Source organism: Amia ocellicauda, chromosome 5, assembly GCF_036373705.1.
Source record: "Amia ocellicauda isolate fAmiCal2 chromosome 5, fAmiCal2.hap1, whole genome shotgun sequence".
Classification (NCBI taxonomy): Eukaryota; Metazoa; Chordata; class Actinopteri; order Amiiformes; family Amiidae; genus Amia; species Amia ocellicauda.
The window spans coordinates 20,984,243-20,997,785 of NC_089854.1; the positions used below are offsets into that span (position 1 = coordinate 20,984,243).

Genomic DNA, 13,543 nt, shown 5'->3' on the forward strand with positions numbered 1-13,543 from the left:
GAATGCTGTTGGGGAATGTGGAAGTCGTTAGATGTGCAGGCACTGAGTTTGAGGCGGCTTTTTTTTTGGTTTGCTTCGCGGCGAACACAAAATGCTTCCTAAAGTCACTCTGCGTCCCCATTGGGTCGATATGCTTCTACATCTCCCCAGGTTGGGAATGCAAGGCCATGAGGAAGAATGTCCTTCGGTTTTGATTGTCACTTTTCACGTGTTTGAATGAAATGCTAAATAGCTTCAACCCCCCCACCCCCTGCCAAACACACACAGACGCACACACTTCACTCCTTTGGAATGATGTCAGCGCTGCTTTAGTCCCACACATGATGTCATTGTTTACTGGCTGTTGACTTGGCTCTTGTGTGAGAGATGTCACACTCCAGGCCTAATCACAGCACCGCGGCTGGCACAGGGCCATATTTGGTGCCCGAGTCTTGCCTGACCAAACAGAAATGACATCATCAGTAATTTGGCTGCTTGTTGCGAAGTGGGGCTCGAGAGCGTCCGTTTGTCTTCGCGGCCATCTCTTACTGCTGCGGCAGCTGTTGATTGGGAATCACCGTCCACTGTTTGCCTGGCAAACGGCAGCGCCTGCCTTTGTACACAGAGTAGCTGGTGCCCCCGTGACACGGTGTCTCGCAGCCGGAGACAGTATTGCGGCAAAGGCAATCCTGGAATATGATATTGATTTAAATCTGTGGACTGAATTTGCCTGCTCTGGCATCTTACGTCAACCGTTTTACATCAGGTAGAAAATGGGCTGATGTCACCTAGTGCCAGTGACCCGTGGGATGCAGTTTGTTGTGTTATAGAGGTATTGTTGTTATTAACAGCGTATATTCCCACATTACCAGGTTGTATATGGATGAATAAGCTGCTAAAGAAATCAAACCGTTCCCTTCTGCAGTTGCACATGTAAGCACGCTGAAGCCAGCTTGCCTGAGCTGTAGCCGGGGCTGTTTAGCTCTTTTGAGTTTTAGCATTTCATCTAAACAAAACTAGCACCTAGGGGATGCGTATTACTGCTGAAATATACAACTGCCGATGCTTCAGATGTAAGGGGAATTAACAGTGGCAGGCTTGGATACTCTAATGAGCTCCCCATTAACTTATGACTTAGAAAAACACTTTCGAGGCCAAGTCCTGAGAAGCAAGCTTAACTGCAAATGGAGGGCCTTCTGGGAACGGAACAAAGAAGCGCCGAAGTTATGATGCCAACTATGGCCCCTGCGCTTGGGAACATTTCTCTTGTATTTATTTATCTGACTAATTTATTTTGTTTGTTTGTATTCTTGTGTTTGTATCTAAGAGGCGTTTTGCTCTTCGTCTTTCGATCGAGCTTGTATCCCTGTTTGTACCAAGAAGATGGCCGCGCAGCATTTGACATTTCCATAAATATATCCACGAGGTCGTCCCCGTGGGAATTGCTGCAGTGCGTTTTCCTCCTGCCTTTGAAATGTGTTTATCTCGCGTTTATATGAGTGCGCTCCTCTGAAGGCCTGGTGTTCTGGAAGGGGGGGGCGAATCGCAGCAGAAACGTTGGCTGTTATATTGGAAACGGGGAAAGTTCGAGCAAACGGTCGGAGCACAGAGACCCGATACGAGCTCAGCGTTGCAACTGCGTATCATTCACACATGACTGACATGCTGGTGTGGAAACTAAAGGCCAACTGCACACTCTTGACTCTGGCAGGTTGGGGTCTGTGTCCTGCTAGTTTTTCTTCTCTCAATTCCTTAATTGAACTAATAATTGGCCTAATTAAAACGTATTAATTTTAAACCATTGGAGACGTCAGGTTGAATATAAAGGCAAATTCAGCATCCAAATAAAAAAAATTGAAATTGTAATAATTTTAAAAAGCAATTATTTGTTTGTCAAAAACCTGCAGGACAGTGAGTCCCCAGGATTAGGATTGGGAAACCCTGGTATACACCCACTGGCAGGATAATGTAGTGTTTCAGAGGAAGGGGTGGCCCTGGGAATGATGTCACGGCCTGACCTGATGTCCCAGGGAATAGCGCCGGGGTATGGTGCAACATCACAGTGAGGAAGAGGCAGGCTGCTGTTGAACATTTACTTCCAGGGGCGACTGGCATTCCTCTGGCCATTTATCAAGAGCATTGCAGATGTCCTGAAGGCCAAGGGGGAGCCTGTGCCCGGTCACAGTGTGAGCAGCTGTTGCATGGTATTTTTCGGTAGCATTGGTTAGAGGGCAGATTGGTTTAACTGACCCCTGTCTCTTAAGATCACTTATATTTAAGGGTTCTTGGAAACAAACACTGAAATGAAAATGAAACTTCCAAGGTTAGATAACCACCCCTCTGCATCCCAGAGAACTTGTATGAAGTTATGGACAGATCTCAATTAATACATGAATCTGTGTTAACAGTGAAGCTTGTGAGCAGCGCTGAGATGAAGCAAGAACTGGTCACGTTTCGGCCCATAGCTGGTGAGAGTCTAATTTGGTTTGTGATGTGAAACCGATTCGGGGAAACTGCCTGTCAGGGCTGGAGACTAAGGTGCCATCTGACGCTTTTAGAACCGGGATGCTTCCACAGTATACAGGAAAATATTCCAGCTTTCAGAACCAGGGATGCTACGTGTGTGAATTGAATATTGCCTTGGAAGTCTTTATTTTTCTATTTTCTTTTTCTTTTTTGTTTTGTTTGATGGTGATGTTTGTATTGGTTCATTTTGGAGCACAAAGGGGGTTCTGCATTGAAATCGTATGCCCTTTGTTGTGGAAGGGCGTGTGCCCGCGAGTGTCCTGCAGGATTCGTCCTTTCCGTCTCTCACGTCTGTCTCTCCATGCAGATGAGAACCTGAACGCAGATTTGATTTCCAGTTCCACGTTACTATAGCAACAACACACAGAACTACAAAGCGTGCTAGGGAAAAAAAAAAGAAAAAAGTTTCTCAGCAGTTACTTTCATCCCCCACGCGGCTCTGATCATCAGAGGGAATTAGCATACTGGGAAGGAGATCGGGTTGCGGAGAACGATTGTGAATGGGGGGGGCTCTGGCTCAGTGCGCGGGCTCTGGTTCATACTGGCGATTAAAACATCTCCCGTTCTGGAGAACGTCTCAGGCCGGTGGCATTTCCTCTTTCTCTGGAATCTGACTATTTGTACAGAAACCCCCGCCCCCCCACACCCACCCACCCGTTCTTTATCAAAACCATCCCTCTCCCAGGGTGCAGCGTTGGCCTGGAAGCCCGTGTTGTAGGGCAGAGCTGAGGGAACCTCGAGACCCATGGACCGCCAGCCCAGAGGGGTCCAAGAGTCGCCAGGGAGTGCTGGGGGACGGCCCTGTGCTTCGATGTCGCCCACTGATCGCCTGGGTTGCAGGTTGAGGACCCACAGACCTGATCGATGCAGAACGCTTGCTTTCCAAGCTGGGTTTGAGTGATTGGGTGACGGGGAATGCTGTCAGTAGCAGATTCGGCTATTAAACCATCGGAGAGGGCGGGCTCTGAGCTCCTATGGCTGAGACATGCGGGGGGGCTTGTTCGAGCCATCACATGCCAAGACCAGAAACATCGATGGCATCTGTGTCATTTGTTTCTCATTTCCAGAGCTCTGGAGTAAGAGAACAAAGCCTAGGGGAAAAAAAAAGAAAAAAAAAGAATTCAGCTTAAAAAAAAAAAAAAAAAGGAAGGAAGGAAAAGAACAAGGAGAAACACCAGCACCTTCTTATTTGCCTGCTGCTGCATTTGCCCCTGAATGTGAAGTAAAAGAAAGAAGGAAAAGTAATTAATATTCATAGCAAAAACAGTAGCTACACCGGCTCTTCAAAGTTGCGAATGCACAGCAATTAAAATCTGCCGCTAAGGTGATTTGGTTTATTATTTTTATTTTATTACTATTAAAGTGGGTTAGGCACACTTGAAATGCGTGCGTTTTAAATTCCCGGCTTTGTGATGGAGCAATCTGCCCGACAGCGATTCTGCGTGCAATTGTGAAACAAAAGCCCTTTTGATTTCTACATAGTGTGACCTTTTTTGATTCCGAGAGATTGGTTTGCGTGGAAATCAATAAAGCCACGTTCATTTGAAGGCGCCTTATCTCTCCACGCACTCCTCCATGCCGTTTGCAGGTAGACGGCGGAGGATTTAATCGTGGCTCTCCCCTCGTGCCAGAGTAATCGAGCTCTCTGATAGCTGAATAAATTGGCCGCTCTGCACCCCGGGAGGCTGTTATTAACCATATTTACTGAGACTAATGCAGTCTGAAATTTGTTTGAACGAGGATGGGTGTGACACTGGAAACCGGAGCCCTGCGTTGAGCTGGACCATGCCAGAATGGTCTTTCCACCTCCACTGGTGGTGTGACGATTAGACCAAGCTTCTCCTCCGCTATCTGATTCGTCTTTATTTACTGTACACCTCTAATTCGAACAGTCAGGGGAGTCTGCCACAGCTGCCCTCGCAGGAACAGACGTTTGCCGGTTTTAGCGATGGTGCGAACTGACGAAGTCTTGTTAACTTGTCACGTTTATTCAGATGTTAACATTCAATAGAGTTCATCCCCACATTACAGTGAATAACACGGTGTTAGAAGAGACAATCGGAAGAGTCTACAGGAGTAATCCAAACAGGTGCGTCTTAAGAAGGCCCAATAAAGTGGTCAGACCCCTGAGAGAGAGAGGGGAATGGGCCTCCCCCGGCTAATAGAAGGCCTGACCAGTTAGTCTGTAGACAAGGAGCTGCTCGTTCACACTCTCTGTAGACTGTAAACTCTCTGGGCTCGTGAGTTTGATCCATTTAGGAAGAAAGAAGAAGGGGAAAAAAAGTCTGTACACAAGCAACTGCGAATCAATCGGCTCTGAAGGCAAGCTGCCTGACATCGGCTCTTCTATGTCTCTGTGAAGTCTTCTTCTCATTGGCAGCTGGAGAAGGAGAAGAGTTTGGCAGATCTCTGTAGCCGAATCCGTTTCGTCAGAAGAACTTGTTGGCCTCCTTTTGGAGAAGAGATGGGAATGTTTCTGGAACTTTGTTTGTTTGTTTTCCCCAAAGTTACAGAAAACCAGTTGATGTTCTGTCATTCCGTTCCACGCATCTCTCTCTCTCTGTGTGACAGTGTTTAACATTCAGATCGCTCCACGGTTGTTACCTACATGAGAGTACAATGCAGGTTTTTCCCTTTTCTTTCCTTTGTCTATGTTAATACAGAATTTAAATTGCCTAACATGCGTCTTGCAAGTGACTTCTAAAACACGGGCCCGGTACTAGATTAAAAAGTTGATATCTGGCTATTGTAGTAGCAGGCAAAGTGAATCATCTCCACGAAATATAAAAGCTCAAAGATTGACTTCAAAGTGTCCACGATCTTCAGTGGCAGGAAGAAATAATTGATTGCGATATAGTGAGTTATCCGCCTTTTGTAATACAATCTGCAGAAAGATGACACAACCTTCGTTGAGTTTTAATAAGATTTTGCCGTTTTATTTCTACATCTATCTCCCTGCATAGACACACACAATAATTGACAGGGTCTTAAACAGGAGAGATTGACGTGTCCTATAATTGGATAGACAGGCCAGTTCTGCCTGGTCCCTTTAAGAGACGGCGTGCTTTTGTGCGTATCAATGGAAAACCAACCAGCTGTTTTCTTTTTCTGTGTGTTTTTTCTTTGCTGTGAGCCTCCGAGAAGCATCTGAAACCATTTAAGTCGAAAGCAGTCACAGTTTCCACCGCGTATTAGCAGCATTCCTCCGGCTCTGACTCCACACTGGTCGGACTCGCTCCGTAGGGGGCACCGTATAAAGTGGGCACAACCACACAAGTATGCCGTCCGCTGGGCTCCCCTCAGGAGAGCTCAATAAAGAAGCGCCGGCCTCTGAGTCATCCCACGGCTTGGGTTAAAACCCCGGTGAACTCAGATAAGGCCTGCTCTTTTATTTCTTTGTCTGGGTCTTCAATGGAAAGGGTGTGGGGGGTTGTGCTATTTTCAGGGCTTAACGCCTTAGGTGCTCAACCCTGTGGTCACTGTAGCCATGGTAATCCAATAGAAAATGTACATGAGTAAATTACATTGGTCTTGAACCCCCCCACCCCCTTACTGCTGGAGTCTGGGTTCTTATTGCTTCATTGTGCCAGCTCAGGTCGGTCCGTACACTGTAAACAATAGTTTTTTAAGGTTCTTCTGTTTATATTGTACGTATATTTTTTGAGGCTTTGTAAGCGCAGACATTTTACTCCTACTTGATGGTTTGACTACGGCCTACGAACCCCTGCAGTTTAACTGTCTCTCGCCCCTGTGCCGTATGATCACAATGGCGGTTAAAATATTATATCACACGTGTGTACTTATGCTTTATGGGTGTATTGGAGCTCTGAAGTAAACCTGATGAGTTTTTAAAAGTGCATGGAGAGATGAAAATAAATGTGTGTGGGGTGGAGGCAGCAGGGGGCTTCCAGGTGTCCGTGACTCGTCCACTGGACAACTGCAGAGTCCAACTGTGTCTCTGAGCAGCTCTCAGACAGGTTTATTTTAAAGCGCGCCATGTGAGCGAAGCTGTCAATCGACCCCAGATACAGGCATCCTTGCACCGGTGGTCTGGTGTCATCTCATCTTTCACTGTGTGCAGAAGTCAGGAAGTGTCTGGAGATCAAAAAGCTGCTGGGTGGCTTTACCATTTTTTTAACGTTTTTGTTGTGTGTGTGTGTGTGTGTGTGTGTGTGTGTGTGGTGTTGGCTTTTTTTGCTCAGGTTAAAAATGTTGCCCTATAGTATCTGAAAAGAAGCGTAGAGACTCTCAAGAGATGCACCCAAACGAAATCAAAGCAAAGAGATCAGGAAGCACTGTGGATTTTGTCACTTTTACTCTTTTATTTTTCCTGCCCACTGTTGGAAAACGCTTCATCCCCCCCCCTTCCCTTTTCTGTTCGCCTAATGCCTGCAGGCCCTTTAATGGCCAGTTATCCATCAAGCTGTTTCATCTTCAACCTTTCCAGGGACACGGGAGAGGAAATAAATTCTGCAGTACATTCAGGTTCCTGTCAGCCCGTCAGCAAATGCCTCAGAGGCCCGGTGAGCTTCTGAAGGCATCCTCAGCTCAGACGCGTGACCCCGGCACCTTTCGATTGTAGGGTGTCAAGAACGTGTTTCTTTTTAAACATGTTAATCGGAGTGTTTTACCCCAGCTCACACTTTGTGTGTAGTGATATTTGTATAATATATGGACAATGAATGTGATACGCTTGTGGCAACTTAGCCCAGTGTGTGTTTTATTGAGTTTGTTGTCGTTTGTTTTTTTATTTGTTGGTTTGCCATTAACTCGTGTCCATATCTCAACCCCTGACTGAGATTCAAGGTAGTGGTGGGGAAGTGGACACGTAAATGTGGAATCCGTGTTAATGATGCAGCTTGTTAAATCGCTCGATTCGCGATGCAGCGGTCCGGCTGTGCACCCACTGGCTGCGACCCACCCCGTCTCACCAGGCTCCTGCAGTCCGCCAGTGTTGATGCCATGAAATTACTGCTATATGGCTGTTACTGCTGCTGATCACAAGCCTTGCAGATAAAGCTGATTATGCCGAATCGAGCCGTGCATATTGTAAACATTAAGCAGCTTTGTTAATTATTACCAGGCTATTTCTTCCATTTAATATGTGTCGTTTTCTGATTTACTCTCCTCCCTCCCTCCTAGCCTTGATTGCCTACAACGAGAGTTTGTGTGACCATGAGATTTTCCGCTTTCCTTGCTTTTTTTGTTGTTGTGGGGGGGTATTTTATTTTGTGATTATTCACTTATTGTGTCGGTTGAGATTCTTCAGAATTTCAAACCCATTTCTAACCACTGTGTCTCTCTCGGTCCCCGGGGGGACGCAACAAGAATGCTGGTTTCAAGGCAGTAAATATTTCAGTTTTGCATTTTTTTTTAAGGAGGTCCTTTGATCTGGCTAGAGTTTAGATATCATTCCGTTTGGGTGAGTTCACATTGTTTTTCTTCACCCTGCCCCGACCCATGCCAGACAAACAGAATTCACACTTTCCAAGTTTTCCTGCAACATACATGTACACACGCATCATGTTTACATTCATAAGGGTGGGTTTAAAACTTTGTATCCTAACGTGGAAGAGAAAGTCAACCAGAGTCCATGTGGAATGTGCGATCAAACGAGTCGAGATATTAAAGATCTCGTTGCCCTTGTTTTATTGGATTGGATTGGATTAGATTTGGGGGGGGGGTCTTCTGAAGCTAGACAATGTATGTAAAAAAAAAAACGTATAGAAAACAACCCCTAAGTTTAATTACAGAGGAAGCGCACCATGCTCCGACTGATATTAATTTTAGTGCCAACTGAGTGTTTTAATATCAGTACCTATGTGAGCCACCCTTTTACCGTAGTACGCATGCAGGTCGCACGTGGCCACTTGCTTTGGTCCTGCTTGAGCCAATAAATGGGCAGATTTTTCTGATTTTTACATGAAAAGGAAAACCAGCCTGCAGTGCACGCTAAGAATCCCCCCTGCACCCTGGTGAATTACTCTGGGTTTTGAACTGCACTCGAATCGAGTTATTCCCAGCCAATCGGACTCGCTCGCTGAGAATGCAATGATGAAACTAGTTCAGGTCAGCTGTGTTGCACTTCTGTTGCTCTCGCATTTGTGCGACTTGTTTCATGTGGCCTGGATATTTAAATTCTTTGTCTAATTGTAAATAAGAATAAAATACTTTGTTAGTAGCCTTTATACATCCCTATAATATCTGTCTTTGTGTGTGTGTGTAGAGGGGGGGGATCTGCCTGTATGCGTGTGCGTGTGCATGTGCGTGTGTCTGCCTTTGCCTGTACTTGTATGTTCTCGTGTCTGTCTGTGCCTGTACCCATATATGTGTGTGTGGGTGTGTCAGTGAAGTGATAACAGAGCTGTTGAGGGTCACGGGGTGAAGAAGCTCTTCTGTTGGACTCCCACGATCCCTCAGTGTCCTTCGGCCACATTCTTGGACACCGTGGAGAAAAGACGTGTGAACTGGGCCATGTAAACTGGTCAAAGTTGAGGAAACCATGCAGGAGGTCAGCGAGAGGTCGAGTTTGATTGCGGTGTTCCTCCCATCGCTGGTCTGAGCAGAACAAGTGCAACTCGCCCCCTAATGCTTCACATTCATGCTTTAGGTCTGAGATTTAGGTTTAGTCTAGATGAGCCTATTTTTTAATCGCATGATGGATAGAGAAGAAACATCAACAGCACAAAACACACCTTTATAGCAACTTTTATTGCGTCCAACAGTGGCAATAGTAATGAGCTGGTATGAGAGCCCTAGCGGCCACCTACTGAGGCTGTGAGGAGCTGGATGCCCCTGTGCGAGAGACTGTTGTGAGTTTCTTTTCAAATTAAAATAATTTGGGTTGTTGTTGTGCACCGATTCCCGAGAACGTCAGTGTAATTCTGCCTGCTCCCTCGCTGCCGCTGTCTCCTTGCACTGGGAGATGGACAGGAAACGTTATCGGCACGTTCCTGACATTTCTGTCCCGTGTCTCTCTAAGCGCCTCTCCGCCGAAACCACAGCTGGGAAGGCTAAGAGGATTTCCTCGGTTCCGTCTCCGCGTCTCTAATTTGGGCCTCCTCGGATGCTACTTCCCAACCATAAACCATTTTAAGCTGCTGCCCTCAAAGGCCTGGCACTCCCAGCTCTCGCTGCCCTCTCATCAGGCGCGCGGCGTCCTGATTGATCATGACAGTCTGTCTGCTACTGCTCCCCACACCCTCCCCGACGGTCACCACCTCACACACGGCCGTCCCCGGCACCCGGCGCCCGGACCCAGAGACACGGACACATCGGCAGAGCTGCCCGGGCCTCCGTGAACGAGTCTGGAGTGAGTTGAGGAGAAGGAGAAAGAAAAGCTACTTTGTAGAAACAAATATTAATTCATACATATGTTTATTTTGGGATGTGGAGCTCTTACACTACATACGGTTTCCTGCCAAGAACAAGATGCTTTTCAAAATGTTGAAAATCTTTGTTGTGGCTTTTTATAGCAGGCCGTAGTAGAAGACTGTAATGCAGGCCTTTTATTCCTTAAAAAAAAAAAAAAAAGCAGAAGCAGCAATTTAACTGTTAAAATGTAGATGACAGATCAAGTCAGAGGGCCACCCAGCAGCACTGAGGCTAAATATGGGAAGTGCATCTCTGCGAAATCAGTCCTTCTGGATTGCATTAAGATTCTCCGTAATACGACAACATCGATTCGTGTGAATACAATGGGAAAGTGAGGTGCATTCTGGGAAAGGGGACCGCTGTGCGTCCAAGTTCTGTCCCCAGCTTCTACCCATCTGGACTGTGATTGATAACACAACCTGCCGTTTTCAGCCGGACCAAAAATGATGTATATAAAAAAATAACCCAAGTCTTGAAATGAAATGTAGAACTGGATGTTTTGAGATTATATTTTTAAAAGTAGATAAAAATGCCCTTCCATGGTGCCTACCTAGGTAGGAGGCATAAAATTGTCAGTAAAATATCCTCACTGAGGCAGGCATTACAGCTAATCTGATCAAGTCATAAAAAAATAAAACTAGTTGAGGTATTGTTATAAAAAATATAAATATTTCTTATACACCCCCGCCCCCCCTGTTACACACACACACACAGTTTCTCTCTCCCCAACCCTCCCAAAGTTTGAAAATCCTTCATTGCAAAGTTCATAGATCTATTTTCATGCAAACATTTTTTTTGTTCCACATCAGAGTCCCAAAGAAGGTCTTTTGTGTCTTGGTTTGCCTCGCAGGCAGTCATGTTGCAAGGCAGATTAATAATTACAGAGTACACAATCGGGGGAAACAGTTTCTGGAGCTTTGATGTCAACATGAGAGAGACCAAAATTACAAAGAAAAAATGCTCTAAAGAGGGAAGGTCCTATAGTCTTTTTTTAAGGCTGCATTTCCTGTTATTGTTAGTGTCTACTGTTTGGCAACGCATTAAAAAATATATATATAAAGCAAGGCCTCATGCCTGTCCCGGGGGGGGCCCAAGTTTGTGACAGAAATGGCAGGAGAGCAGCAGAACAAAGGCTCAGTTTGCAGTTCCTAAGTTTTGTGATCTTTAGTTGTTGTTGTTGTTGTTGTTTTTTTTTACGGTTTGTGTTTATACTGTTCCAGTTCTTGAATTGGCAAAGTCATATGGTGGCACTAAAATTAAACCACATTAGATTAATTTTAAGTCATGGTCACTCACAATTACTTCACGACAAACGCAATGACAAACATCTACACATCTGCTAGGTTGGCTTTGTTTTGCCTTTTTCCTTTTCTCTCTCTCTCTCTCTCTATCATTCTGATAATCTCTTTAACACAGTTGAGAGGAGGAAAAAATAGTTACAAAATGTCGAGAAATCATATGGAGTCCTAAGACTATGAGAGTGTGCTGTACATTCTTTTGAAGAGTCATCAAAGGTTGCGTCTGAAAGCTTTTTTGGGTTAAAAACCAAAGCAAAGAAGTGAGTTTTTTACAAGATGGAAGAGGTATTGAAGATGGTGTGCTGCTGAAATATCCCTGGTATTCATTTTTTAATTGAGCAAGCTCATCCCAGGCGAGTTCGGCCCTGATCTCACGATGTTGGCTCGGTGGTAATTCTGGAAAGTGAAGAGGGAGAGAGAGGGGTGTTATCAGGTTCATAATTTCTATTTGAGAAAAATTTAAAGACAAATGAAGCTGTGTGTCTTACAAGGGTGTCTCTCTGGTCATAATGTGCCAACCTTTCCGTTTAGGCAGAATCTTCCCTTTAAATCCATTAATACCGTTTTACACCCCAACCCCGCGCTCATGTGTCTATCGTGCCGATGACTTCCTGGATTTTTCCACGTAATTCGCAGGATTAAAGGGGAGCATAATTCTGTATGTCCCGAGCCATGTGAAGGAGCTACAATGCGGTGCTGCTCTCGACAATCAGGAGAAACTGCTCGCCGGGCTTTATCTTGTGAAGATGTGTAATCGTAGGCTTTACACCTCCTCTGTGCCATGCATCTGGCTTTGATTCTTTGCGTTTGTTGTGTGGAGAAACATGCTTTACATAAAGGTGAAAAGACTGAATGAGTTTATACCCTGCTGCACATCGCAACTAATTTATTAATCCTAACGGAGACAGGTTTCTGAATGGACAACTTCATGGAAGAAAGACTATCGACTTTCTTTGCAGATTGTGTGTGTGTGTCCCCTCACTACACTTGGCTTTTGAGTTGCAGGATTGCAGGGGAACAATTCATGACTGGATGTTGGTCTGTTCCTCTGTTGCTCCTCTGCCAATCTAAGCACACACAGCCTCTACCAATATGGTTTCAGGTGTGTGTTTGATTCCAGTTTGACTGTGCGGTTCCCATGTATCCAGGGCCTTCTTTAAACACTGTGGAGAAGCTCTGTGATGCAAGGATGGGATTAACAGCCCTCTTGCATCACAGCTTGATCTTTTACAAGTCCCATGTGTCGGCTGTGCTAATATATTGGAGAGCACAGCGTCGGCCATGTCCATTGTCCGCTGCCAGTGCGTCTTGTACTCAAGGTGTGCCGCGGTGTATTGCAGGGAGAAGGAGGAGCGGCTGCAGCAGCAGGAAGAGCAGCACCGGTCGAAGGCCCAGCAGGCCGAGCAGGCGCTGGATCAGTTCCGCAGGCAGGTGGAGCTCAGCTCGGAGAAGGCCTATTCCGACATGAAGCAACAGGTGAGCAGCCAGGAGGCCACAGGTCTGACGTCAAGTTGAGTGAGAGTGTGTGTGTGTGTGTGTGTGAGTGAGAGTGTGTATTTGTTTCAGTGAGAGTGTGAGTGTGTTTGAGTGTGAGAATGAGAGCTGTTGTATTTCCGCATGTACTTCTTCAACACACCGAACTGATTCTCCACAGGTTTTGTTTGTTGTTTTAGTTAAAGCAAGGAAGGAAAGCTCTTGGCATCTTCCTGGTGAAGGAGACATTTTTCCCAGGCACGGTATAGATAGACTTGTGGACCTGGGGTCTGTTGTGTTGTGCATAATGTGTCCGCACAGTATTACCCACAAAGCCACGGCTCCATGCTGAAGCAGCGAGACAATAAACCTGCAGGCTCTGACGCTGAGATCTCTCTGAGTGTATTTTTGCATCGAGCGTTATTAAAAACCTTGTTTGCCTCAGCGGTGACAGTCAGCCCTCACAATACGAGCTGTGTGCACGGGTTACCAGGCCTGCCATGACACTTGTCTTTTGAGGACAAAAGAAAGAGAGAATAAAAAAGAACAAACAGAACCAAAATACATGTTTGTGCTCTTTTTCCTTTGTGGTGGTTGTTTTGTAGCAGAAATAGGTCTTTTAATTGTCAAGTGGTTGACAGCCTGCAGTTCCTCCAGCCTACATATATTTTTGCTTTTGTTGTTTTTGTTTTTAAATTTGCAAGTGTCCATCGCTGTGGAAATGTGTGGCGTTAACCTTCTGGTTTTGGATGACGAAAGAGGCTATTGTTTAAATTTACTAGCCTCATTCCCCCCAGCCACATGACTGTCCCAACCCTGCTGTTAATTCTTCAGGAACCTCAGCCACCACTAATAACTCATTCCCTTTGATCCCTGTAAAGACAATGAAGATG

General features: G+C 45.6%; 1 protein-coding gene across 2 annotated transcripts in view; it reads left to right on the forward strand.

Annotated features, from left to right (window-relative positions):
- The window catches only part of cep112 (centrosomal protein 112), a 119,161-nt gene that overhangs the window by 44,949 nt on the left and 60,669 nt on the right, over nt 1–13,543 (forward strand). For both annotated transcript variants that reach the window (XM_066704260.1, XM_066704261.1), the window contains exon 18: nt 12,518–12,653. In XM_066704260.1, coding sequence (XP_066560357.1) covers nt 12,518–12,653 — 136 coding nt within the window. The remainder of the gene's footprint in view (nt 1–12,517; nt 12,654–13,543) is intronic.